This window comes from Trematomus bernacchii, unplaced genomic scaffold (assembly GCF_902827165.1).
Source record: "Trematomus bernacchii unplaced genomic scaffold, fTreBer1.1, whole genome shotgun sequence".
Taxonomy (NCBI): Eukaryota; Metazoa; Chordata; class Actinopteri; order Perciformes; family Nototheniidae; genus Trematomus; species Trematomus bernacchii.
Genome location: NW_022987881.1, coordinates 273,847 through 301,835, shown reverse-complemented (window position 1 = coordinate 301,835; position 27,989 = coordinate 273,847). Strand labels below are relative to the sequence as shown.

The window sequence follows — 27,989 nt, the reverse complement described above, 5'->3', positions numbered from 1 at the left end:
CGAGACACCGGTGCGCGCTGGAGAAAAAGGAGGGTCGGGGACAAAGTGATGTTGAACTTTAGAGACAGTTTATTTAAACTTTAATTTACAGCAGTTCCACTGGAGAGGAAAAAGGGGGTTTGATGAGTTTCTATCTACGGTTTGTACAGGGATGCAGCTCGGAGTGCAGAAGGCACACAGTCGGCTTGATACTCGCCTGTAAGCGCTGCAAAAACATTACAAAAAAGATGGAATGACGGCGTTCAAATAAATGTTTTTGCTGAGATGATGCCTCCTGTTTGTACTCCAGTGAACTTGATGATATAGTGGTTTAAAAACTACAAGCTCCTTCTCCGTTAATGTGGGCGTGTGATAACATGTGTTTGGATTTATTTCCCGTAAAGCTGGTGTGTTTTACAATATGTGAAACTTAAATTAAACTGTACAATGTTAAGGCATTTTAGCAATTATTGAGATGCAAGTCTAAACAAAAACCATACAAGAACAAAGGATAGGAAGCAATATTAGTTGTGATGTTTTGGCAATAATTTGGCATTCTTCATTTTCTCACACACACACATTTCACACATTTTCCGAACGTCCAATAAGCTGCCCAAAAAAACCATGAAAACACAGGAGACTCAAAATATCATCAGGATTAAGGAAGACTTGTGCTAGCATCAATCGATATGGAAAAAAAACACACTCATTCTGCATAAAAATCAAACGGTAAATGTACAAAGTGTCGATAAAATGTGACAAGAGATTAATTTCTGCCACGAAGAAATTGAAAACACAATTCAAGTAAAGCCTTATAAACGGAAATCAAATACAAATAATTGCTTTTAAATCGCTTGGAATTGTTGCATCTTAGATTTAAATTATAAAAAAGTACATTCAACAGGTACCAACAAAGTGATAACAGAGGTAAGTAACACGAATCAGTCATTGAAAAATAATAAAGGCGGATTTTAGACCATTTCAAATTATCTGGATTTGCTTTTTGACTTTAGGGATTTCTAACCAATTATTAATATTTGTGTCCACTCAGCAGTTTACAGTGGTTCTTACTGATAAATAATGTGTTTTTGTTGCAAATCTAACGTTATAATTAGAATAATGATTGTTAAAGTCACTAACATTCTTAAAAATAGAAGTAAATTAATTGTATCCTTAACGCTAAAGTCAATTTAACAACAATTCTTGCAGGAAATAAAAGAAAAGGGGCTAAATATACACTTAAAACAATAATAATATTACACTTTAAAGTGTTTTTTAATACCAGATCACAGTCTACATCCGCCTTTATCTATCTTAACTCACTTCCACTCATTCACACCCTTATAGCGAGTTTTTGCACTACAAAAAATCATAGAAAATAAAATGATTTAATCATAAATATATTATCATAGTTACTCAAATGTAATTATATTCTAATATATAATCAAACTGAACTCAAACAAGGTTTATATAGATCAATATCAGACTGTTTACAAGTGGCAAAAAGGAGCAAAATGTGCAAGAAATCATGAACAATGAATGATGATTTGCTTCAAAATAAAAGCACAAGTAACTCCGTCATAACGTAGAATAACTCAAGATTGATTTGACATTTTAAACGACAATAATCACAAGTCTGATTTCCACCCACAGGCTCATCGAACTGGAGGAAGAAGCAAAGAGAGGAGGAAGAAAGTCGGAGAGCGCTTGTGTTTTCAAGCAAAGAAACTCCGGCTGCGGGTAAGGCGAGAAAATGTATCTGAGACTTTGTTTAACTTCAAATCCAGGCGGCAAACGAAAGACAAGAGGCAGGTGAGCGATGAAGCCACAGAGGAGAGGAGGGGAAAGGCAGAAAATCATACTTTAAGAGACAATATCTACTTGTCTCAGTTTCACAACACAGACCACAGGAAGTGCCAGAGCTCATTGACTGCCTTTACAATGGACTAAACTGGGAGAATGGGACTCTAACTGTACTTTAAGTGTTGCATTTAAATACTTCAATCCACTTGTATTGACGTAGCAGACACACAGGGACACACATGGTTAATTTGGGGAAGAAATGTATGATTTAGAGTTCAATAAAGTAAACTAATTGCTTCTTTATGCACTCTTATGCTAAATTGATTCTGGTTCTTGTTGAAGCTGAACACTGATGTGATTATCAATGTGTCACAAGCATCTCCTCCTCCATTCATTATCTTTTCAAATCAAGTTTAGCGCACTTCAAAGTACTTCAAGTGATTAAATATCATGTTTTTGAAGCATCCAAACATTTACAGCTGAAAACAAATCTGTGATAAATGCTGATTTCTTTTCTATGTTGCTTGGGAAATAAGTGCTATAAAAATGGCGTATGGTGTGTTTCTGGTGTGTGGCGTTCTGCTTTCTTACGGCATGTTTCTGACATGGCACAAGGGGACTTAATAATAGTAAAAGAAAAAAGGTTTTGCACAGAATATCAGAGATCCTACAAATATTTACACGACAGATACAGGCACTTGTATATCTTTGGTTGGAAAAACCCAACATTGCAAGAGTAATGCATTCACAGAGCTGTTGTGTCCCTAATAGGATCTCCAGGGTTCACTAGGCAACTGGTATGTTTATTTATGTCTTCTGTTTCTTTGTCCGTGTTACAGGTAAGTTCTGAAATAGCTCTCCGTTGTCTTTTTAACCCTCTGAGAGCGCCACCTGCAACACAAGAAGAACGGCTTTCAGTGCAGCGGACTCAAAACAGGAAGTAATGCAGAAAGCCTCCTGTCACACTGTCCCGACATTGACACCAGATGGACACACACGAATATGGAATTGTGAATTTCGCATGAAGATGGCCCCGAACTTGGTCAAGCAACAGCCGAAGCAAGTACGATGCCTACAGAAGGCCACACGATGGCACCCGGACCACACACGGAAATATGGTCGTAGACTTTACTGATGTATCCAGACTCAACGTAAGAGCTTGTGTCTCTTCGGGGGGTGCTAACATTTAAACATACACGTTATTCTTTACTTTCTCCGTCTTTATATGTAGATTAGAAGATATTACTTATCTCCGTCATGTTGTTTCCATAGCAACAACAACTTCCTGTCAACAGCGTAAACTCGCCTTCAAAATAAAAGCATCTAAATAAGACAGGAAGTTAACCTAAATTACATTTACGACATACAACTGCAACGAAAAGTAACACAATTAATGTAATATCCTTTTCAGTTTCACAGAACACAAATTGGGTTATTTACATAATATGTTTTCATGATTTTGTTGTGCAAATAAATGCAATCTCGAGGGCTTCACGTAGTCGTGTTGCCTTCCTAAGACAATCGGGCAGCTTCTTGTTTCCTTCGTATTGTCTTCGTGAGGCGAAAAATGCCCGATGGCACCGATGATCAGACGAAGTAAAAACGATTTGACAAGATGCCCTCACGAGTGCCTTACGAAAGGGCACACAAATTCAACACGAAAATAAACCTTCGCAAGGTCCTTCGGCAATTTTTTGGCATGCCAAAGATGTTGCCACCGCTCACGAAGTTGCTGCCGGAGCCTGAGAAACTCCACCGGCGGTCATACGATGGCTTAAGATGCCCTCACGAATGGCCCGATGTTGATCAGAGCCGAATTTCGCCGAATGTCCGGCAGTGGCTCAGTCAGTAGGGGCTTGGACTGGGAGCCGTAGGGTCGCCGGTTCAAGTCCCCGACCAGACCTAAATATGGAGTGTGGACTTCTACTTGGAGAGGTCCCAGTTCACCTCCTGCCCTGCCGTGGTGCCCTTGAGCAAGGCACCGGACACCCCCCTTCCCCCCCACTCCCATTGCTCCCCGGGCGCTGTACAATAGCTGCCCACTGCTCCTAGTACTAGACTCCTTGTACTAGGATGGGTTAAAAGCAGAGGCCAAATTTCACTGTGTGTGCTGTGTGCTCTGCATGTGTGACCATTAAAGAGGGTTTCATCCCTCCCTATTCTATTCTATTTGAACATTCCCTTTATCATGTGTCCATCTGGTGACAATTTCGGGACAGTGTGACGCGGGCTTTAAGGAACACATTATTAAAATCATACCACCAGAAAAATAGGGAATAAGGAAAGAATCGACAGCGTTAGACTCATGCAACTTGGCAGACAGGTTTGCTTTGAATGTGTAATCAATTTTGTGATTTATTTGAATATGAGGTATTTGTTTGTGTCTTTGAGTAGCCTTTAAATATATTATTATTTTCATTATCAGATCCTTTTGACTAAAGTAAATAGTGTGTATATAGCCAGGGCCGCCGCTTGCGGACAGGCAACTGCTTGGGGCCCCGGACCAGAAGGGGGCCCCCCCAAAGACGGTAGATTAAGAAGGTCCACAGCAACGACAACATGAAACACCCTTTAATTTACTGCAACGACATGTCGGGAAACCCCCTCAAGGCGGCCCCATGCAGAGCGCGCCGTAAAATGCTGCTTCTTATCTTAAGTTTCGTTGCTCTGTGTAGCTGATGTCAGAATTATGTAAACTACTAAACAACTACAAACATTTCCTGCTGCTTTATTTATGTTAAAGTCTAACCGGACAGCAAACCACAGGAAGGATTTTATTGTGAAGTCGCTTCAGAAAGTGAGACTTAAGGGAATCTTAAGGTGCTTCATTTTTGGAGTTGTTTACAAAATCTCAACTCAGTGCATTTTTGTAAAATTAAGAGTAAGATAAAAACATGTTTTTCACGTGAATAAACAATCATGATGTCTATATTGACCAAAATAGGTGTGAATATAATTTTAAATTATTTTTTTGTATACCTTCATTTATTTTAATTAATCTTTTTTGCACATTTTTACTTTAAATTCCTATTTTTATTTAAATATATTTATTTTTTTAAATGTCTATTTAGTGCAAACTCTTACTCCAACTTATATATTTATATTATTTTATTTGTATTCTATTTTATTTAATATTTAATTGGACATTTCCTTGAAAAACAAATGTATAAATAACTATTTATTGTTTTTTTATTTTTTGGAGATTACCTTAAGTTTTTTAATATATCTTCTTACAAATTCTTATTTCCATGTCTAATGTTATTTAACTATTTATATGTACTTTTTAAATATCTTTCTAGTACTCTGATATGTTTATGCTAACAAAGACAGCAGTAATATGTATTTAGCTTCTTAAGCAAGAAGGAAAACAGCACACATTACATACAGAAGCCCATTGGACAGTGATCAGAGAGTCAGCAGTGTGATTGGATGAAGAGTTTAACCAATCACAGGTGGGTTGTAGTTGCTGGAGCTACCTGTTCTCGTCACATAGCACTGCAGCTGTCTGCTGTACCTTCTCTGGGCACAGGTCGGCGCTGCTCTGCCGCACTTTGCCCGGCCGCCCTTTAATCACCGCGTAACAGAACATAGTGATGACCATGACAAACAGGAAGTAGCTGGTGTGCATCAGGTGCAGGTTGATGAGGGAGCGGTCATCCTGGGAGGAAGGGAGGAAGAATTAAATATCACAGGAGCTGTAGGATCTTATCATCATCATCATCATCATCAACTAAAATCAATTATTTTCCTTAACTCACAAACATGTTATGGTCCTTTTGTACTGTCTTAAACCTTTCCTTAGAATATTTTATGAATTGTAAAGTGTCCTTGGGTGCTTTGAAAGGCGCCTCTAAATGGAATGAATTATTATTATTATTATTATTAATTGATCATGAGTTTGTATTTCTTTAATTAAGTGCGGATTTCCACTGCTACAACTTCCCTGCAAATGATTATCATAGGGTAAATAATATACATTCATAATATGTGATTACTCTGAGTCTTTAGAGAATAATGGGAGCTTTTTATGACTTAATGCCAGCTGATAAAGACTAATTTTGAGTGAGAACTAATATTTTGTGTGTTTCTGATTTAGGAACAGGTGAAACACCACGTGTTGCTGAATTTTCTAAATCTCATAAAATCAATTAATGTCTTTAACAGGTGGGGGGAACCCATTCTAAACGGATGATTTTACTTATTGAAAACAAGTGGGGAAAAGTTTCTGTACAGTATGTGAACTTTTTTTTAGGTTAGGATCATTTGTTATTGTAATGCTCATTCCAGCCACAAGGGGCAGCGGTGCAACACCAACCCATCTTCAAAGCATGGCTAAAATAATTGTAATGTTTCTGATCCATACACACACACTGCAAAAATTGTGTGTTATTCATTAATATTATATATCACTAATCCCGTCAAAAAAAAAAATCTTTATATGCCATCTTTATTTTTGCCTCGTCCTCAGATGGTAAAAAAAAAATTTAAAAAACCATCCTGGAACATTTCTGTATTCCCTTTTCTTAAGTCATTACCACGGCATAGGAAACTATTTAGATCAGATGGATCACCAGATTGATTTTCCTCTCTTGCCATTCATTGATTTTAAATCCTGATTAAAGCACTGATGATTTGAGCAGATTTGTTCCACATAGAAAACAAAGATTGTTAGTTTAAATGAACACCAGATCAGAGATAGGTGTATTTCAGTGTCAGATGAGATAATACAATATTTACAGTGATCTGTACAAGTGACGTGAAAGTGCCTGACAGGAAGGTAACAGAGGAAGATGTCAGTAGAGTAGTACTATGAGAATAAAAGCCTTGGTGACTCACGTCCGGCACGATGACGGTGAGCTTTGGGTTGAGCGCGTGGTACAGCTTCCCCACGGCTCCCTTGTAGCACCAGAAGGGGTTGTAGTCCTGGCTGTACTTGGTGTCCGAGTCGCGGACCGTAGTGAACACTTTGTACCACGAGGTGGCGTTAGTGAACGTCTCCGCGACGCAGTGAGGCGGCTGCCTGCACGACAACAAGGACGCGGGTTAAAAAACTGTTTTTATAATGCTGGTTTATAGGACATGCTGCAATGATGCATCTTTTTATTTTATTCTATTCCAGAATAGAAAATGCTGCTGTGACAAAAGAAAATTCCCAATTTAGGACGAATGAAGTATATCTAATCTAATCTATTGTTATTACATCGCTATCGAATACATTTTGGATATTAAATCTCACACTGCCTCTTACTTTAATGGGAAGTTTTATGCGGTATTGGTTATCTTAAAGTGGAGCTATCATGCTACATTTGAATAATATAGTGTAGGACCATACCTATATAAGGCATATTTATACTTTTTTTTTTTCAAAATACCAAACAGATCATGCATTTTAGCCATGCCTCATTTTGCTCAATTTGACATTTTTTACCCCTGTTGTAGCAAGGGCTGATTCTGTGAGAACAGCACCATCTACAGGCCTGGCATATGTACTACAGCGTCTCCAGCGCTTTCGAACGGCAATGGCCGTGGCTGTCTCCTCCTGATTGGTGGAGAGTTGGCCCAATAGCCGTAGCGCCACCGTCCTGACGTCAGGACAGTGTTCAAATCTGGATCAGTTTTTATCAGATCCGTTGCAGCCCCTTTTTTAGAGATTTGGGTATGGAGGAAAATAGAGAGGGTTGTGTTTTCTGACACTTGGTGAGTTCCCTGGAACACCGGGGACACATATTCATGTAGAAAAGACGTACAAAAGTGCATTTTGCATGATAGGTCCCCTTTAAATACTGCTATGAAATCCTCTTTGAGCCTAATGTGAAAAATGTAACTATAAAAGTAGAAATAAGTAACTGTAATGTCCAGGTGTTTTGAATTTTGCTCTATTATTATTTCACATTCTACAGTAGCCATGTTAATTTTTAACAGTTTTAGTCCTTTGTTTTCCTGCTCTTGGTTATATCCACATCGTATCTTTTTTTTTGTTTTTTCATCCAAACCATTCCTGATTTCTGATCACGAATATCCAAAATATAAGTCTCTGTTCCTGTTTTTAAAGGCTGCAATTATTTGGGAAAGAGCCAATAGTCAACCCTAAAACTTCGATATCAGGGTATTTGATCAGTTATTTAAATATTAGATTTTTTCCTATATTGCGCACAGTCCCTCTGGGTATGGCAGTAAATGCGTAAAAAAAATACGTAATAGAGTTCACAACATCTGTTTATTTTATGCAATTTGAACATTTGTAGTTTTTTCCATATCACCATCTACTTGACATTGTATGGAAGCACTATTTCTGTCCTATTTTATTTGTATTTACTTGCACTATTTTAACTATGTTATCTGTTTAATTGTGTTGCACTGTTGGAGGAGCCTGTGACCTCATTGTCATATCTACACTGTAGATTTGTACACATGACAATAAAAGCCTTGAATCTTGAAAAGCAGTAATACCCAGAAATGATATAACAGTATTGAGTCACACACTAAAGCAGCGGTTCCCAACCGGTGGGCCCCCCTAGTGGGCCGCAAAGGCTTTGCAAGTGGGCCGCCAAATAATTTGCAAAACATTATGATTTGTGTGGAAACATTTCATTATTAAGATTTTTTTTTTTTATTTGAACCTCTTTCCCTTCTCTTTCTTGATCCTCCTTAGCAACGGTCATTACAGTCCTTAGCAACGGTCATCACAGTCCTTAGCAACGGTCATCACAGTCCTTAGCAACGGTCTGTTCTACTGGAATAACAATGTGTCACATGTTCGGAATTGTTTATGGTTGAATGTGAGCCGTGACATTTCTTTTTTTATTCTTAAGTGGGCCCTGAGTTGAAAAAGGTTGGGAACCGCTGCTCTATAGTATCTATATGTGTGTGTGTGTGTGTGTGTGTGTGTGTGTGTGTGTGTGTGTGTGTGTGTGTGTGTGTGTGTGTGTGTGTGTGTGTGTGTGGTCAGCGGACTCACACTGTGACGGGGAAGATGTTGCTGGCTGCAGTGATGGTCATGCACGTGCTGAACACCACCTGCTCACAGTGTCCGTGCAGCACACACTCGTCTGAGCTCCAGGACACCGGCAGCGTGAACGTGATGTTTATCTCCTCGTGGGCTTCCCGACCTACACACAGAAACATCAAAACACTAAGTGAGCATCTCAGATTATTAGGAAATGAACGTGATATAAGAGACGTTTTACAGTCAGTTTTTTATTCAACATTTGGACTTAAAATTCTTATTTTATTTAAATATGTATTTTTTTTTATCTCTATTTATTACAAACTCTTACTCAAACTTAAATATTTATAATATGACATTTTATTGAATTGTATTGGATCTTTATTGTACATTTCCTTTATTTATTTGTATTAATATCCATTTATTGTTATTTTACTTGTATGGTTTTATTGGACATTCTTATATTAAAGGTCCCCTATTATACTGTTTTTCATCAATATATCACAGGTCTCAGATATATACAGAACCTGTCTCTGATTGGCTGAAACACCAAACAGATCATTGCAGCATTACCCATAATCCCCTCTGTTTCAGCCCTGTTTCCAAAGTGCTGATTCTCTGTCTGTTACTTTAGATGAAAATAAGGAGCCCCTCCCCACGCCCCTCTGAGAGAGATTTGGTTACAAAGAACTCAATGGTGCTCTAGGAGGAGATTCAGGTGATAAGGGGGGGGGGGGGGGGGTTACCTTGGTTGCTGATTGGCTAATGGTTACACAAGACAACACATCGTTATGACATCATCAAGTGGCCAAAATCTGATCAGCTCATTTTCAGACAGGTTTTTATAGAAATGGATCAAAAAGAGAGAGAATCTTTGTTCCTGAAACTTTCAGAGTCTCTTTCCACAGAGGGGACACATGTTGATGAAGAAGAGACATGAAGAAGAGGGGACACATGTTGATGAAGAAGAGACATGAAGAAGAGGGGACACATGTTGATGAAGAAGAGACATGAAGAAGAGGGGACACATGTTGATGTAGAAGAGACATGAAGAAGAGGGGACACATGTTGATGAAGAAGAGACATGAAGAAGAGGGGACACATGTTGATGTAGAAGAGACATGAAGAAGAGGGGACACATGTTGATGTAGAAGAGACATGAAGAAGAGGGGACACATGTTGATGTAGAAGAGGGGACACATGTTGATGTAGAAGAGACATGAAGAAGAGGGGACACATGTTGATGTAGAAGAGACATGAAGAAGAGGGGACACATGTTGATGAAGAAGAGACATGTAGAAGAGGGGACACATGTTGATGTAGAAGAGACATGAAGAAGAGGGGACACATGTTGATGTAGAAGAGACATGAAGAAGAGGGGACACATGTTGATGTAGAAGAGACATGAAGAAGAGGGGACACATGTTGATGTAGAAGAGACATGAAGAAGAGGGGACACATGTTGATGAAGAAGAGACATGAAGAAGAGGGGACACATGTTGATGAAGAAGAGACATGAAGAAGAGGGGACACATGGTGATGAAGAAGAGACATGAAGAAGAGGGGACACATGCTGATGAAGAAGAGACATGAAGAAGAGGCGACACATGTTGATGTAGAAGAGACATGAAGAAGAGGGGACACATGTTGATGTAGAAGAGACATGAAGAAGAGGGGACACATGTTGATGTAGAAGAGGGGACACATGTTGATGAAGAAGAGACATGAAGAAGAGGGGACACATGGTGATGAAGAAGAGACATGAAGAAGAGGGGACACATGCTGATGAAGAAGAGACATGAAGAAGAGGCGACACATGTTGATGAAGAAGAGACATGAAGAAGAGGGGACACATGGTGATGAAGAAGAGACATGAAGAAGAGGGGACACATGTTGATGAAGAAGAGACATGAAGAAGAGGGGACACATGGTGATGAAGAAGAGACATGAAGAAGAGGGGACACATGCTGATGAAGAAGAGACATGAAGAAGAGGCGACACATGTTGATGTAGAAGAGACATGAAGAAGAGGGGACACATGTTGATGTAGAAGAGACATGAAGAAGAGGGGACACATGTTGATGAAGAAGAGGGGACACATGTTGATGAAGAAGAGACATGAAGAAGAGGGGACACATGTTGATGAAGAAGAGACATGAAGAAGAGGGGACACATGGTGATGAAGAAGAGACATGAAGAAGAGGGGACACATGCTGATGAAGAAGAGACATGAAGAAGAGGCGACACATGTTGATGTAGAAGAGACATGAAGAAGAGGGGACACATGTTGATGTAGAAGAAACATGAAGAAGAGGGGACACATGTTGATGTAGAAGAGACATGAAGAAGAGGGGACACATGTTGATGAAGAAGAGACATGAAGAAGAGGGGACACATGTTGATGAAGAAGAGACATGAAGAAGAGGGGACACATGCTGATGAAGAAGAGACATGAAGAAGAGGGGACACATGTTGATGTAGAAGAGACATGAAGAAGAGGGGACACATGTTGATGTAGAAGAGACATGAAGAAGAGGGGACACATGTTGATGAAGAAGAGACATGAAGAAGAGGGGACACATGCTGATGAAGAAGAGACATGAAGAAGAGGGGACACATGTTGATGAAGAAGAGACATGAAGAAGAGGGGACACATGCTGATGAAGAAGAGACATGAAGAAGAGGGGACACATGTTGATGTAGAAGAGACATGAAGAAGAGGGGACACATGTTGATGTAGAAGAGACATGAAGAAGAGGGGACACATGTTGATGTAGAAGAGACATGAAGAAGAGGGGACACATGTTGATGTAGAAGAGACATGAAGAAGAGGGGACACATGTTGATGTAGAAGAGACATGAAGAAGAGGGGACACATGTTGATGTAGAAGAGACATGAAGAAGAGGATTTTGAATGATAGGTGACCTTTAACTTCTTATGTTTATAAATATATCTTAACTTTTTCATCTGATCTTTTAATTGAACATTCTTACTTCAACTTATAATGTTATTTAACTATCTATATTACATTTTTTCAGAACAAAATTTGTTGTATTTCCTACAAGGCGAGTTTATTTATATAGCACATAATTAAGGATGGGTATACGCATTCATACACAATACTTTAAAATACAATTGATATATTATTGTATCACTAGTGTGTACTATAATTGAAAGGAGAACAGCAAGTCTATTGTGATGATGACGTTTCCTAGATCTTCTCTTGTCTACACTGGGGATATTAGCTGAGTGAGATTAAACATTCGCTCAGCTCCTTGTTGACTTTGCTTATCCAGTCTGGTGACTTAATTTTTAAGTGAAGGGTACATGCCGTTAGCAAACAGCTAATCCTGAAGCAGCGAAAGCTCCATAAAGAGAAAGACAAACAAGGCTTAACACATTGTTGGAAATGCAGTATGTAATGTATGCATTGAGAAGAACAACACCAAGATGACGCGGGGGGGGGAGGCGGTGTTCATTAAAAACAAGCTCAGCGCAAGTTCTTTCAGGAAGACTGGTACATTCACCCCGCAGCTGCTTATAATCAGCTCATCACGGGTGTTCTGTTAACCTATTACATTCACCTCAATCTCAGCAGCCAATCACCGGGCTGCAGCCAAACTTTAAAATAGTTCTCCTCTCTCCTGCAGTCAGCTGTGATTTCAGGTGTTCATGCTGCCGCCCGCCTCCTCCCCATCCACCTCCTTTCATCACATCCAGGGCCAGGAGAGCTAACCCAAAGACCTCATCACATCCCCCTCTTCATCCCATCTCCTCATCAAATCCAGATCTTCAGCATCATCACCAGTGTCTAGACCCAGGGGGGTTCCCTATATGCTCACGGCTGCATTTCCCCCTTTAGATATAGGATTTCCGGATCGGGGTCTAATCGCCAAAGACTTAAAGGTGGGGTAGGTAAGTTTGGTAAACCGGCTCGAGATCGCTAGAATTTGAAAATACACAACCGGAAAAAATCTGCCACTTCCTCACAGAGCCCCTCCTCCAACACACACGAACGCGCACATGACCAATGAGGGCACGAGATAAGTTTGTGCACAGATGGAAGGCTGACAGGCAGGTAGGCCATCCAGTTATTTTAGCCGGGCCGGCTCAGATGATTGGTCGTGCTTTTTACAGTACTACGGCTTCCACAGATTACATGTTTTAATGGATTTATTGTCAAAGCACTTCAGATATTCATTGCTATCGGGATGTTAAGAGCATTCCATGGAATATAACAAAAAGTGTATCTGAAGTGAATTACCTACCCCACCTTTAACATTTATCATATGGCATGTGTCAATAAATGTTCGTTAAACAAAATAAAGTTTCTCCTGATTGAAATATTATCAGTGTGCAGTTCTGATTTTAGCCTGGAGAATATAATCCCATATAAATACAAACAGAGACAAACTTTAACATGCTCTTTCAAAAAGGGAGTAAAGTACAAATACTTTCCTTATACTTCTTGTTAGAAATGTCCACTAAAACTGCATTAATTGACATAATAGTACACAATATTTTATTCAAATATTTCCCTTAAAGATCACATTTGATTTAAGTATGAAAAGTAATTTTTATCGGCTTGAAGTAGATATTGTATTATATGATATGTTTGTCATTTGGCTGATTTAAGCTCAGCCGTAAGGACAAAATAAATCATTATTTTAAATATGATTTATTATTTGATAGCAGAACATCATTCGTTTCAGTCCTTAATAACAATTTAAATATATAAGCATTGATTTCTCTACGGAGCTTTTACAGCAAACATACTCTAGACAAAAAAACACACACACACTCTGAGGAAACAAAAGTAAAAGTCCCCAAACACACAGCTGAGCATGCAGTCATGTTTAAGAGGTTGTTTTGACTTTTCAATTAGGCGGTCTTTTGAAACCTCTCAGTGTGTAACGTATAGCCGGACTGATGGGATCAGCTTTATGTTACACAACGCCGCCGCCACTGTTTGTTTTCAATGTCTAATAAAAACCCCACTCAGAGAGGTACGGTAAAACCCATCAGAGGACAAACTCACACACTCCTCAGAGGGAGGACATCACCTCCGTACAGTAACCACAGCAAATTCACACACTATAGTCTAAATACTATTATCTTGTTACAATAGCGGTGTTTTTGTGACCTTAATGTAAATGAAACCCTAACGCAGAAAGTTAATCAGTTTGTAGGATTCCTCCTTGTGAGATTTTGTGACGTCTAAGTAAATCTGAGAAGTATAAATTTGCTAACATTAACTCACGTAGGATTAAGCTATATTCAATTCTGATCCTGTCTTTTTGTTAGCCTGCTGCACCCTGTCTGAACAGCTGCATGTAAGCATAGTATAGTGAGACAAATAGGACAAATAAATCAGATTGACAGAGAGGTGTGACACTGTTAACGCACAAAAATATTGAACACTTATTAAACAAATTAGCCAGATTAATGGATACATTTGGCATATTACATGATGGACTCAATTGCTCATATTCATTAATGTGCATTGTCACTTCTCAACTAAAGAAATACAACGACAGAATGAATACACTGTACTATACTGCTCCTAATACTGGATTGGTTGAATGCTAAGGCTACATTTTACTGTGTGTGCTGCATGTATATTGATTGATTACATTTACAAACTGTGGCAGCAATGCATGATATAAACTACAGCAGTTTTGTTGAGTTTTCCGTCTTAGTTTTCGATGGTAGAGTTGGGACGTGTTCTTACTTTAGTGTAACGGTGTTGAAGAGGTAATTCGGAAATGTAAGCTTTAGAGCAGTGCTTCTCAAAGTGTGGTCCACGGACCACTGGTGGTCCGTGAGCGCCCCCTAGTGGTCCGTGAGTATATTGGTAAGATTTCACATTTTAAATAAATAAATACATTTAAGTTTTCCGCACTCTCGCGGGAATATCTCCGCAATGGAGCGAGCTTAAGTTTCACTTTCGATTGCATGATATAGCCCAGCGCAACACCTTCGCCACACATGTTGCCACTTGTTTGTACCATTTTCAGGCGATTTATAATCTGTTCTAGAAAAACGATGTGTTTTGATGTGTTTTGGGATATTTGTGGAGTTAGGTGGTCCTCGTGTTTTTTTATTGGTTAAGTGTCCTTGGCATGAAAAAGTTTGAGAAACACTGCTTTAGAGGGATGTATGACAAACGGGTGTCTACATAGAGAAGCACACACACATAAACGCTGCCTATTAGGTACTGGATTCAACCAAAACACTTCCACCCTCCTTAGAGCTGTGGTTCTGAATTATGTTGACTTTTCAATATCAACGTGTTAATCTTTACAACCCTACTGACTACTGAATAACAGTCAGGGACTTGTTCCTTGTGCGGTGTAAGGACATGGTGTTTTGTTATTTGTACAATCTGTAAAGTCCCTGTTGATATTAGGCTTTATAAATCAAATGTGTCTGACTGATAACAAAAACAAATAAGCGAAGGAGAGAACGAGAACCTACCAGAAAGGCCGACCTGCTGGCCCAGCACTGTGGCGTACAGGTGGGTGATGTTTCGAGAGTACCCTCCAAACGGGCGCTGGGGGTCCAGAGTGAGGGTGATGGGGACGGAGATGTTGATGGGCCCCGAGTCCTCCAGCAGCTGGGGCACCTGGGTACTGGACCGGGCCTGGCCGCTGGTCACCACCAGGCTGTCGGGGGTGGTGGACTCGTTCAGGCCGTGTTTTATCGTCTCGTTCTCCGACACACAGAAGTCCAGCTCGTTGAAGCGCAGCAGGAAGGTGTTCCAGTCCTGGAGGAAGCAGGGAGTGTGTGTGTGTGTGTGTGTGTTAATGTTTTTGGCAGAAGTGTGATTTACCAATTTGTCAGATTCAAGTAAGTAAAATGCCTCAAATATATATATTTTTCGTTATTACAATGTCTAGAACATGTACATATTCAGTTTTTGTGGAATACATTCATCAAATGTGATTTTGAGCAGCTTATAATGTCTTTGTTGTAATATTACAACACTGGGTCAGTGTGGTAGTCAACATAGCACGAGCACCTGTCATGGACATCGCCCTTCTTATATGTTCACATATGGAAATAAAACACAAATAGAAATATAATGTCTTTGATAATTCACTATAACTAAGTTCTAAATGTGTCCTCTCTTAATATGTTGAATTAAGACCAGAATTGAATAAATTAATACATTATTTCTGATAGCAGTATGTGAAATTATATCTCTAGCAATATTTTAAACTCTACTTGTATCTTATCAGTTAATTAGTTACAAAAATACATTTAACTCTTCTCTGGTTCTGGCAGAAACAGTTCTTTCTGAAATGTTTTGGGACACTTGGAATGTAACCCCTTTTAGTATGATAATTAGCCTGTTATCATTAGCGCAGCAGGAAGGTGTTCCAGTCCTGAAGGAAGCGTGTGTGTGTGTGTGTGTGTGTGTGTGTGTGTGTGTGCGTGCGTGCGTGCGTTTTTGGCAGAAGTGTGATTTACCAAACATCTATTACCAACTATTATCTATTACTTCTCTGATTTGGTACTTGGCACCGCCGTGAGTGGCAGCCTGTTTAGCAGCTCTCCTTTGTTTCCCACTACTCTCACTTTTTATTGGACTTAGTTTAATTGTACTTTAATTGTATTAATCTCTAATCTGTGTGAATCTGTGCTGTCCTGTTTTTCATTCTCACCCTGTTGCTGTTAAACTACTGGATTTCCCCACGGGGATTTAGTAAAGGTCCATCTTATCTTATCTTATCTTATCAATGTGTCACTGAAATCATATTGAAGTGTTGGGAAATGTAATCTTTAGAGCAGGGGGGTCCAAACTTTTTTCACAGAGAGCCACATACAGAAAAAAATACAAAGGGCTGGGCCGCTCACTCGAGGTATATCGCCTCATAAGTTGGAAAAGTTAATCAAATGTAGGTAAATGACGGTTGATATTAACGGAAAAAAACACAGCTCTCCGTAGGGTTTCATTTATTGTGTTGGCAGCTCATTCCTTAAAACAGGAAGCTCAGATTGATTATAATAAGAGGAAATATGAAGGGTGTATTTCAAGCTTGTTATGTAAATAAGTCATTGGGCTTTTTTCTTATCAACTAAGATTTGTTAGAAAATGTTTTCAACTTTAATTAACTGAATTTATTTGAAAATTGGGCTTATTAACACATGAATACTACTCTGTTATATATTTAAGAAGTACAATAGCAGATGTTTAATTTGTGGGCCATATTTCATTATATTTTTTGAATTAGCTGAGGGCCGATTCAAAATGGTCCGTGGGCCGCATTTGGCCCCCGGAGACAGGTGTCTACATAGAGAAGCACACACATGTAAACAACCCAAACACTTCCACCCTCCTTAAAGCTGTGGTTCTGAATTATGTTACTTTAATGTTTAATGTTAACCCTACTGAATTCTAGGGCTGTACCTGAATATCCGAATATCCGAATATCCGAATATTCGTTCGTTGGAGTACTACTACTACTTTTTTTTTGAATTTATTGAAAACTCCAATATCAACGTAAGAGCTTGTGCCTCTTCGGGGGGTGCTAACACTTAACCATAAATGTATCGTTTACTTTCTCTGTCTTTATATGTAGATATTACTTTGTCTCCGTTAATCTCCGTCACGTTGTTTCCATAGCAACAACAACTTCCTGTCAACAGCGCTAGCTCTCCTTCAAAATAAAAGCATGTCCATACAAAATAGGAAGCCAAGCCAAATTACACTTTAGACATATAATACAACGGCAACGAAAGTAACAAACACAATATCCTTTTCAATTTCAAAGAACACAAATTGGGTTATATACATTAACAAATAACTATTACCGAAGGATTTGTTATGATTTACCAAACATCCAGTACCTGATTTACATCTCTGATTTATGTGTCACTGAAATTATATTCAACCACATTGAAATAGAGCAGGGGTGTCAAACTCAAGGCCCGGGGGCCAAATCCGGCCCGCGACTTCATTTTATGTGGCCCCACAAGAGCTTGCAAAGAATATAATATGTTTGTTATACGGTTACATGGCGATTTACAGAAGCACGTTGCCCATTCATGGAGCACAATGCATCTCAAATTAGACTTTTTTTCTTCTAAATATGCATTTTTTCTCAGAATTTGCCATTTTCTCAGATTTGACTTTTTTTTCAAAATGTTACTTTTTTTCAAAATGTCACTTTTTATTTTTATTTTACATTTCTTTTAAAATTATTTTATGACATTCTCCCTGAAGAGACTTACAATTATTTGCCCTAGACTTCTGCTTTCAGACCTAGTTAATTATGAAGTTATTACCCTATCCGATAATAGTCCAATGCAGAGGCAATCATGTAATATAATACATTATTTTATATATATTAAATAATTATATATGTATTTTTATATAGTCTTAAAGTTACAACCGGCCCTTTGAGTGCAACCCTAATGCGAATGTGGCCCGAGATGAAAATTAGTTTGACACCCCTGAAATAGAGGATGCAATAGGGCCGAGTTATTTGGAAAAAATGTCTTCTTGTGATTATTTTGACTGGAATTTCAACTTGTGATATGATTCACAATATCGGAGGGATTCTTTTAACATTTACTCTCCTTTGATTCTAGAAATCAGAGGTATTTTCTGAAGCCTTAAGTCTGTGTAGGATGGGAAATCTCCGCTCCACCACAATACTTCATTCAGTTCAGATTTTTTACTGTATATATATATATTTATTTATATTTTTCCTATAACAAATATGGAGCGTCCGGCTTTATTTGCGACAAAAATGAGAAAACATATCTTAGTTATTTATTGAAAGATGACATCTCTATTTTGACTTATATGCTCCTATCCTGTTCAGATCCTCATGCAAATGTTTCTTTGTATGTATTATACTTAAAGCACACTATGACTGCATTTCAAATGGCATTATATGTCTTTTCACTTTAAGCACATACTCCAGCTTTATGTACCTTACAAAGTGCATAATGTGTTGTATCGCATGCAGTACGCAAACAATAGGGAGACACTTGTTATCATAACATTGCACATTGAACTTCTTGCACTTATATATCTGCTGCACACAGGATTGTGCGTTTGAATGACCAGAAAAGCAGACTGCAAACTGCGGAAGCTGAAGCTCATTAAGCAAACTGCATTACCTTCTATATCCTTCTTTCCGCATACTAATCATGTTAAATACAAAACTTGATTTGACTTCTTGTCTTGTCTGAATGCACTCTTTACAGTCCTGTAAGTTAGAAGCTGGTGGACATAAGGTTTTTATGTACTGCGTAGCTTGCACAGTATATCAAGAAAACATGAATCCCTAATTATAATAGTGAGACCAGCTTATTTTAGCCTCCTAAAAATGAACTGGATTAGACTAGAAAAGGCTGACTAGGTCATAGTGTAAGTCCAACATGGTGCAACATTTTGGGCAAATGCTTCCTTGTGGGAAAAAGCAAGTCACAAAGAGACGTTTAGCATCTGCAGCGACCTAGTATGAGAGATTGTTAATGGAGGAGCAGACCTTATAATTATTAATCTTTTTAAGAGCTTTGTTTATGACTCACCTCCGTCAACTCTGGAGACTTGATCTCTTTAATCTTGAAGAAATAACCAATGGTGAGGAAGCCGATGGCCACCGCACTGACGCTGATCATAAAGATGACCAGCGGTGGACGGGTGTTGATGTAGCTCCTCAGGTTCTCTATAGGATTTAACAGGTACACCTGCATATGGACAAATGAGAGAAGAGAAGACTTTATTGTTGAGCCAGAGTTACAAAAATACAATAAACACAGCAGCATGATAGTAAAACTGTGCAGTAAAAAGAGAAATTACATATCTACAGGAAACATAGACGGTGACATCATTAATGTAAATATGACCAGTATTTAGTAGTGCAAACAAAATACACAATGTCTTAACGATCAAGCATTGATCTCATGAGGTTTTCTTTAACACTGGCGGTAAACAACAGGCCTTGACACATGATTCACTATCTGTAACGTGTAACTAATGAAGTCCCAAAGCCACGTATCTCTCCTAAACAAAGGATTAGGGCTGTGCGATTATGGCAAAAATCATAATCACGATTATTTGGGTCAATAATTGATATCACGATTATTCATTGACTTTGAAAACATCCATTTATTGAACTTTAAAACAAATACAAATAATAATTTGAACAGTATCTTTTTAACTGTTGATTACCCTGAAGGTATAATTCAACTGAAAAACCAATACAAAAATAAATAATATCAAAATAATAAATACCAATAAACAAGATCAACAAATATTTTGGAGCGCACTTCAACAAGCTACTAAACATATGTAAATATGATAAATACAAATAAATTAGACTAAAATAAATATAAAATCAAATATGTTGCACTGTCACAACCAAGCGAAGCAAAATAATCGTTTTTTTCGATTATGTTGTTTTCGTAATTGTGGCAGGCCAAAATCGTAATTGCGATTAAAATACGATTAATTGCACAGCCCTACAAAGGATATAACAGATTTAGGTTGATCGTTATGTAAAAGTAAATTTTTAATCTAAGTCAGTATCTGATGACTGCTTTCAGATTTGATATGGTTATGAGCAAAATGCAAATGGTGTTTTATGCATTGTTGTGGTTAAGTTGATTAAATGTAGCATCTGATGCTCTGAATTGAGGAAGGATTTAATCTAATTTAAACAATATCATAATTCAGGGTTAACGGTAATGATGTGCACAGGTTCCATGTAAGTCAAACTGGACAGATTTGATTAATGATTAATATCCTGATTAATCAATATCAACCCTTCAGTACATTTAAAGTCCCACTCAGTCTCCAACAGAACACATTTAAGGCTTGCAAATCATCTTTGGTCGAGTTCCTTAATGTTCTTTTATGCTGCAGCAAACATTGCTTAGATCTTATAATTGTAAACAAATGTATTAATGTGGAATGGGTTGTTAACATAAAGGTCATACACTGACGTCTCTGAAGCACTGTTGCTTTTAAATTTAACTACTGTTTCTGCCTGTAATGATTCAATTTCAAGTTAAGGTATTATACGGTACATTGACTGGCAAAAATGAATTACTCTTAATCAGTCGTACCCTAAAGATCACTTGAAAATGGGGTTATGAGAAGAAAGTAAAGATTGTCAATCTCAATTAAAACGTTCTACAAACCATCAAAAGTCATCCATTTGTTTAAGAATACATCGCTCCCATGCCGACAGTCTTATATAGTTTGACATAAAGTGTTTACTTAGAAGAACCATCTCTGTTAGTGCCGGGTCAACATACTTTATAATACATACAGAAGGCTGGTTTATCAAGTTTAACGAGTGACTAAAGTTCAAAATAATTTAATGTTGACATTGTGTTGGACTTGGAACACAATACTAAACAATGTTTTATTTCCTAGTAGAGTGCTACACACCTTGCTATGCATTGTATATTACAATTATGGTTGCAATTATCCAAAGTGGGTCATGTTTGTTTAGGTGAAAGGTGTTTGTCATGTTATAAGTAGGGAGGCGTGTGGCGCAGTGGACTAGTGCGTTGGTGTTCGGGTCAGGGGAGCACAGGTTCAAACCCCACTGCAGTCAGCATGTCGTTGTGTCCCTGAGACACTTCACCCCAAATTGCTCCTGTGGGGATTGCCCACAGTATTGAGTATGTAAGTCGCTTTGGATAAAAGCGTCTAACAAGTGATAAGTGATAAGTGAAGAGTGTATTATGTGTATTAAGCCAAGTTTACTTTGCTTTTTTACTCTTGAGCTGTACATTTCTCTGATGTAATTTGACTTCACACCATTTGTTTTATATCTTAAATTACTTTGCACAGTTGGATGAATGATGTGAAATATAATCAAGTGTTAAATCAGACTTTAGTTCCACCTGGAGTAAATTCACAAGCTACCCTGCAGTATACAAAGTCATTCAAACTAGCTGCACCTTTACCAGCTTTGAGAACACTTTCATGATCAATCATTATAAAACATATCATATATATTATTCTGAAATGGACCAATCTGCACAATGACTACTTTTACTGTCGCTACTTTCACTATATGTTGATGATAATATTGTTTTACTTTTACTTACATTTAACATTTTGATTGCAACCTACACTTTTGGTACTTCTACTTTTACTTAAGAACAAGATCTGAGTACTTCTTCCACCTCTGTGTAGGATCATTAAAGTCCTTATACAATGTTTTTTATCGAAAGGCAGGCTCCCTAACACCTCAAAGTGACTATATTTTAACCAAATACGAATACATTTAAAGGGTTTGTGTTTGACTTTCTGCATTAAAGAGACTGCATCCAGATGACAGGAGCTGTCAACCTTGTAGCACGATAAGCTAGCTACCAAGCTGTGACATATGTGGGTTTAAACTGTAAAACAGCTGTGTTAAATGTAATAAAAACAACACATTCTCACCATGTTTTCTTTCTCTACGTCGGATGCTAGCTGGGAGGTTCGTTGTGCGCCACAATAAAACAGCAGTTGGGCTAGCAAGCTAAGCTAAAGCTAGCATGTACTGCTTTTGCTAGCTGCCCCGAAATCTAGTCCCTCCTGCTGCTGAAAGCAAGGCTAAAAAGCAAAAGTCGGTGTTCGGTGGAGACAGCCAGACTTTCAGCGTGAGAAGAACCACGTATACTCCTTCCCATTATTTGCTGTAATGGTTCCCTGCAGCTGTGCTGACAAATATCTCCTGAGTACAGTCTGGATAATAACGTCAATACTGTATCTGGGTCCTCCTCCGCACTGCGTAGTAAAACCGTCGCAGCGCCGCCTTCCCGTTATTCCCGTAGAACGTGCGCTGGAAATTGGTCGAACATACGTTGAGTGACGTCCCGACGTACGCAATTTACGTAAGAGGGAACGTTCAGTGTGTTTACATTTTTGTTGAGGGTTAAAGCTGTAACGTAAGGTAAGGTAAGGTACGTTTATTTTTACAGCACATTTTCAGACACAGAGGCAATTCAAAGTGCTTTACATCATCATTAACACTTAAGACAACAGAAAGTAACACAAAATAAATATAATGGAATAACAGATTCATAAAAACCATGCATAAAAGAGATACAGAATAGTTTAAAAACAACATTGTAAATACGGTAGGTGCTAAAACAAGTTAAAAGGCTTCTGGGTAAGCAGCTGTAAAAAGTAGTGTTTTTAGCCTCGACTTAAAATAAGTCAGCGTTGGTGAAGACCTCAGGGTTTCTGGAAGTTTGTTGAGCATACAAACTAAAATGTAGGAAATATAACTACCCAACACAGATCCCTAAACACCTGTAACAACAATGTTGAAAGATAAGACTGTGTGTATATATACTTTTATACTAGGGAATATAGTCATTCTGCAGCTACTTCATTACTTTCTACTTTTTTCACTTATTATTTTATAATGCTGCTACATACCTTTTTTATACTTGATTTAACTGTTTCATTTGTGTGCTCACTTTACTAAATACTGTCACTTTACTAAATACTAGGAAGATAGTCACAGAAAACAGAACAAGAATCGACAACTCGACCCTCTGCTCACTCCTTTCCTGTAAAATACAGGTCCAGCCCACACATATGCTGCACAGGCCGCAAGGCAGTGCACTTACAACTACAATAAGCATGTTAATGTTAATCTAATACAGCTCCGGCGATCCACTAGCAACCCCCCCCAAACAGCACTTTTGAAACAGGAAGTGAAATGGAGGGATATGAGGCATGGCTAGAATGGGTGATCTGTTTGGTATTTTGAGAAAAACACTTCATAGACATGTTTTTTTATATATTTTTATATATCTGAGACCTATGCTATTGCCTAAAAATAGCATGATAGGTGCACTTTAATATAAAGTGTTACTATATATATATATATAGTTACTGGGTTACTATAATGATTACTGATGTGTTTTATCACAGTTGGTAAATAAGAAGCTAATTTGAATAACTTGATGTCCTGCTGCTGGCTATCTTAACCTATAAATACCTGTCAAAGTGTAATCATTAATTTATTTATGTTTTGAATGATCTAATAATCTATATCTAACTAGTAACTCAAAGCTGTCAAATAAATGCAGTGGACTAAGAAGTACAATACTTTCTTCTAAAATGTAGTGCAGTATAAAGCAGCATAGACTGAGACGTATTGGCATAAACAAATATTTAAAGTACCAAACGTAAATGTACTTACTGTGCCCAATATCCCGTTTTAGAATCATATTGAATTACTGGATTCTTTCATTTTGTTTACATTAATGTGTTCATCACAGCTGTTAAAAGTGGAGCAACTTTTACTTTATATACTGCTGCTGAATATCTTAACCTATAATTATATATCACTGTTTATTTTTTTTAAGCTAATCATTTGTATTTGTAAAGTAACTAGTAACTCATTTTGTCAAATAAATGCAATGCTTTCTTTTCCCGTAAAAAGTGCGATGGAAAATCTGTGGATGGAAATATGAATTAATACAAAATCCTATCTGGATTTAATACAAATAAAAACACATTTAATGGCATTTTTCTGGCATCTGGATATTTTATGTTATATTTCTTTGTTTCAGAAAAATAATTTAGAGATATTTTTATAATGAAATAAACAAAAGACTGAGATTTTCACTTTTGTCCTCTTACTTCTTTTATTAACAAGAAAAAGCCCAACATTTTATTTGGTACAGACATGTTAATGTGGCACTCATCTCACATGTTGAAAATAGAAACATTTATGCATTCAACACTTTGAGACTAAGTCAAACATAAAAGACCTTTAGAATCAAATATCTACAATGAAAGAAGCTCTGGTGCTTTCTCTCTAAAGACTCGTGCTTTACAAGAGAAACAACAACATACAAATACATCAATATCGATATTCAACAAATATTTAGAGCAAAGTTTACATTTCCATGCAGAGAAATATGAGTTGAGGTTAACAGAAATCCTCCTGAGCAGTGACAGCCTCCATGGCTAAACAGACACAGGAAGGAGCGCCGCCTAAAGAAACTCCAACATCTACAGAACAACTCACGAGAAGATGTTAAAGCACATCCCATAATGTTTGATTGACAGCTGATCTCTGTGCAGTGAAGACATGAACAATCAGCTCTCAGCAACAATGATGGACACACAATGAGTTTAAGAAGAGAGTTCCTCAAATGACTTCAGGCTATTTCAGTTTACACAACTCAGCTGTGGCTCCATAACAAAGAAAAAGTCCAGCATGTAGCGGCTGAGTGAATGTGGTCTGCACTCTGTGGAGGAGAGTCATGGTTTCAGAGATGCTGTAGAAGGACAGAATACCTGCTCTGTGATCCAGGTACACTCCTACTCTGGAGGACAGAGGACCTGAGACGGGAGTGCGGATAATGTTGTAAAGAAATGTATAACTGTTTTGTTTACAATCTAAGGACCAAGATTTGTCATTGAATCCAAATCTACATTCATTCCCCCCCCCTGCTCTGCTGATATTCTTGTATGTGACTGCTACAAAAACTCCTCTCCCTCTCCACTCCACCTCCCAGTAACAACGTCCAGTCAGACTCTCTCTACTCAGGACCTGCTCATAAAAAGTGAATCTGTCTGGGTGACTAGAATAACACTGATGTTTTTCCATGTATGTTGCTTTTCTGCTCCCCTCAGATAATAACAGCTCTGTGTTTGCTGTGTTTGGATCCAGTGTGATTCCCTGTGAATATGTTAAGAACCCAGCTCTGGTGGTGGGCTCTGCTGCTGACAGTAAAACATCCACTTCAGTCGATGAGACGTTTGTCCTTTCCTCTCTCAGGACGTCCTGTAGTATGTCTCTGACTGCTGACAGGGCCGCCGTCACGTCCTCAAAGTAGCGCAGAGGGCGGATGTTGATGCTGGATGAGTGTGTAGGTTCACTGAGGGCTGGCAGTGAGGGATAGCTGTGCAGAAACTGGTTGTGATCCTCTGTGTGAGACAGCAGCTTCAGCTCAGCGTCTCTCCTCTTCAGCTCAGAGATCTCCTGCTCCAGCTTCTCCTGAAGCTCTTTGACTCGACTCACTTCTCTCTTCTGCTGGGATCTGACCTGCTGCTTCACATCAGAGCTTCTTTTCTCCATGAGACGGATCAGCTCAGTGAACATCTTCTCACTGTACTCCACTGCTTTATCAGCAGAGCCATTGACGGCCTCCACCTCCTGCTGAAGCAGCTTCACCTCCTTCTCTCTGTCCTGGATTCTCTGCTGGATGTTTTGTCGACTTCCCTCCAGCTCTCTCTGCCTCTCAGTCCTCTCTGCTGCAGCTGACACTGTGTTGTGGCCTTTGTGTTCCTCCATATTGCAGATATAACAGATACACTTCTGATCAGTGCGGCAGAACATCTTCATCACCTCGTCGTGACGAGAGCAGATGTTCTCCTGGAGCTTCTTGGAGGGCTCCACCAGCTTGTGTTTTTTTAATGGACCAACCTCATAATGACGCTGGAGGTGTTTGTCACAATAAGAGGCCAGACACATGAGGCAGGACTTACAGGCTCTCAGTTTTCTCCCAGTGCAGACATCACAGGCCACATCTTCAGCTCCAGCATAGCAGAGATCAGCAGGAGCAGCTTGGAGTCCAGTCTTCTTCATCTTCTCCACTAAAGCTGCTAACATGGTGTTTTTCAGCAGGACAGGCCTCGGTGTGAAGCTCTGCTTACACTGAGGACAGCTGTGGATTAGCTCTCCATCCCAGTGGTGTTTAATACAGTCCATGCAGTAGCTGTGTCCACAGGGAATAGTGACCGGATCCTTCAGTAGATCCAGACAGATCGAACAAGAGAAGGTTTCCCGGTCAAGCTGAACTCCTTTCTGCGCCATTTCACCTCTCAGTAGCAGCGAGTGTCTGAGTTTCACTTCCTGAGAACTGAAACTAGTGTGAGCTGTGATCTGAACAGGATGTGTGTGTGCAGTGAATTTGGCCTGTCAGCTCTTGTGCTTTACCCACATGTTGGTTACACCCATCCTCCTCAGTGTGGATCTAAAGGGGAGGAACCAGGAAATACAGAGTGGAGCTGGCTGTGTCTGTGGCCGTTTCTCAATGTCGAGTACACCTGCTGCAGAGCCACTATTTCAAGTATACTACGTCATCGAGTGGCGCCGAATGCCGGGCATTTAACATGCATTTAAACAGTCCTTCGGGGCCACTCGATGACGTAGTATACTTGAAATAGTGGCTCTGCAGCAGGTATACTCGACATTGAGAAACGGTCTGAGAGCATGAAGAAGAGGGAGGGCTTATCTGATTCATTCCAGGAAGAGGCAGCGCTGACTCTCTGAGCTGTTTCCTCATTTACAAACGGAGCCTCGCTTACAACCTGCTCTACATTTGAAAACAGTCTTCAGCTGTAAAATATTTCTTGTCCTCACTCATGGTAGCAGTGGTGTAAGAAGTACTCAGATATTCTACTGAAGCAAAAGTAGAAATACTAAGGTGTAAAAATACTGTGTTACAAGTAAAAGTACAAAAGCATTGGTATCAAAATATTAGAGCACCAAAAGTAAAAGCACTCCTTATGTATAATGGCCCTTTTCAGAATTGTATATATATATATAGATATATCTATATCTATATATATATTGAGTTTCTGGGTTACTATAATGATTATTGATGTGTTTTATCACAGTTAGTAAATGTAGAGCTCATTGTAATAACTTGATGTCCTGCTGCTGGCTATCTTAACCTATAAATACCTGTCAAAGTGTAATTAATATAACACTACCCAACACAGATCCCACAACACCTGTAACAACAATGTTGTAACATAAAACTGTGCAAAATATACTTTTATACTAGGGAGTATTGTCATTCTGCAGCTACTTCATTACTTTCTACTTGTTTCACTGATTATTTTATAATGCTGCTACATACCTTTTTTATACTTGATTTAAATGTTTCATTTGTGTGCTCACTTTACTAAATACTGTCACTTTACTAAATACTGTTTTTATTGTGTCTTTATCAGTACTGTCTCTTTGCTGTAACTATGCAATAAAGGAATTCTGATTCTGATTAACATACGATGAAGACGGCTCATGATTTCTGCTTGTTTCATGTTTGTCACTCAGTGTTCTGGTTTCCTGTGTGATTCAGCATCACCTTCCTCATTCTGTTTCAGAGTGTACTGTTTAACTCTCAAAGCTCATCCTCTTCTAGGTTAACAGAGGACAATTACATTTCTTGAATGAGATGGAAATAATGTGATCAATGACTGAAGGAGATACACTGGATGTCATTATTAATTGAGTTCAGCTAAACCTACTTATTTCACAA

General features: G+C 38.6%; 2 protein-coding genes across 3 annotated transcripts; both read right to left on the bottom strand.

Annotated features, from left to right (window-relative positions):
• Positions 1-46: 46 nt before the first annotated feature.
• On the bottom strand, positions 47-22,497 carry tmem248 (transmembrane protein 248). Of its 2 annotated transcripts, none has more exons than XM_034114148.1 (7): positions 22,153-22,497; positions 19,278-19,436; positions 15,207-15,495; positions 8,741-8,891; positions 6,619-6,802; positions 5,259-5,440; positions 47-2,673 (listed from the first exon to the last, which is right to left on the bottom strand). In XM_034114148.1, exons 1-7 carry the CDS (start codon positions 22,153-22,155, stop codon positions 2,616-2,618), a joined length of 1,026 nt encoding a protein of 341 aa, XP_033970039.1. In that variant the 5' UTR covers positions 22,156-22,497; the 3' UTR covers positions 47-2,615. The 2 variants fall into 2 exon arrangements, with proteins under 2 accessions (XP_033970039.1, XP_033970040.1); XM_034114149.1 differs by having other exon boundaries at positions 5,297-5,440.
• Positions 22,498-24,702: 2,205 nt separating this feature from the next.
• On the bottom strand, positions 24,703-26,638 carry LOC117469681 (tripartite motif-containing protein 16-like). The gene has a single exon (XM_034114143.1). The coding sequence runs from the start codon at positions 26,534-26,536 to the stop codon at positions 24,881-24,883; it is 1,656 nt and encodes a 551-aa protein (XP_033970034.1). The 5' UTR covers positions 26,537-26,638; the 3' UTR covers positions 24,703-24,880.
• Positions 26,639-27,989: the final 1,351 nt, after the last annotated feature.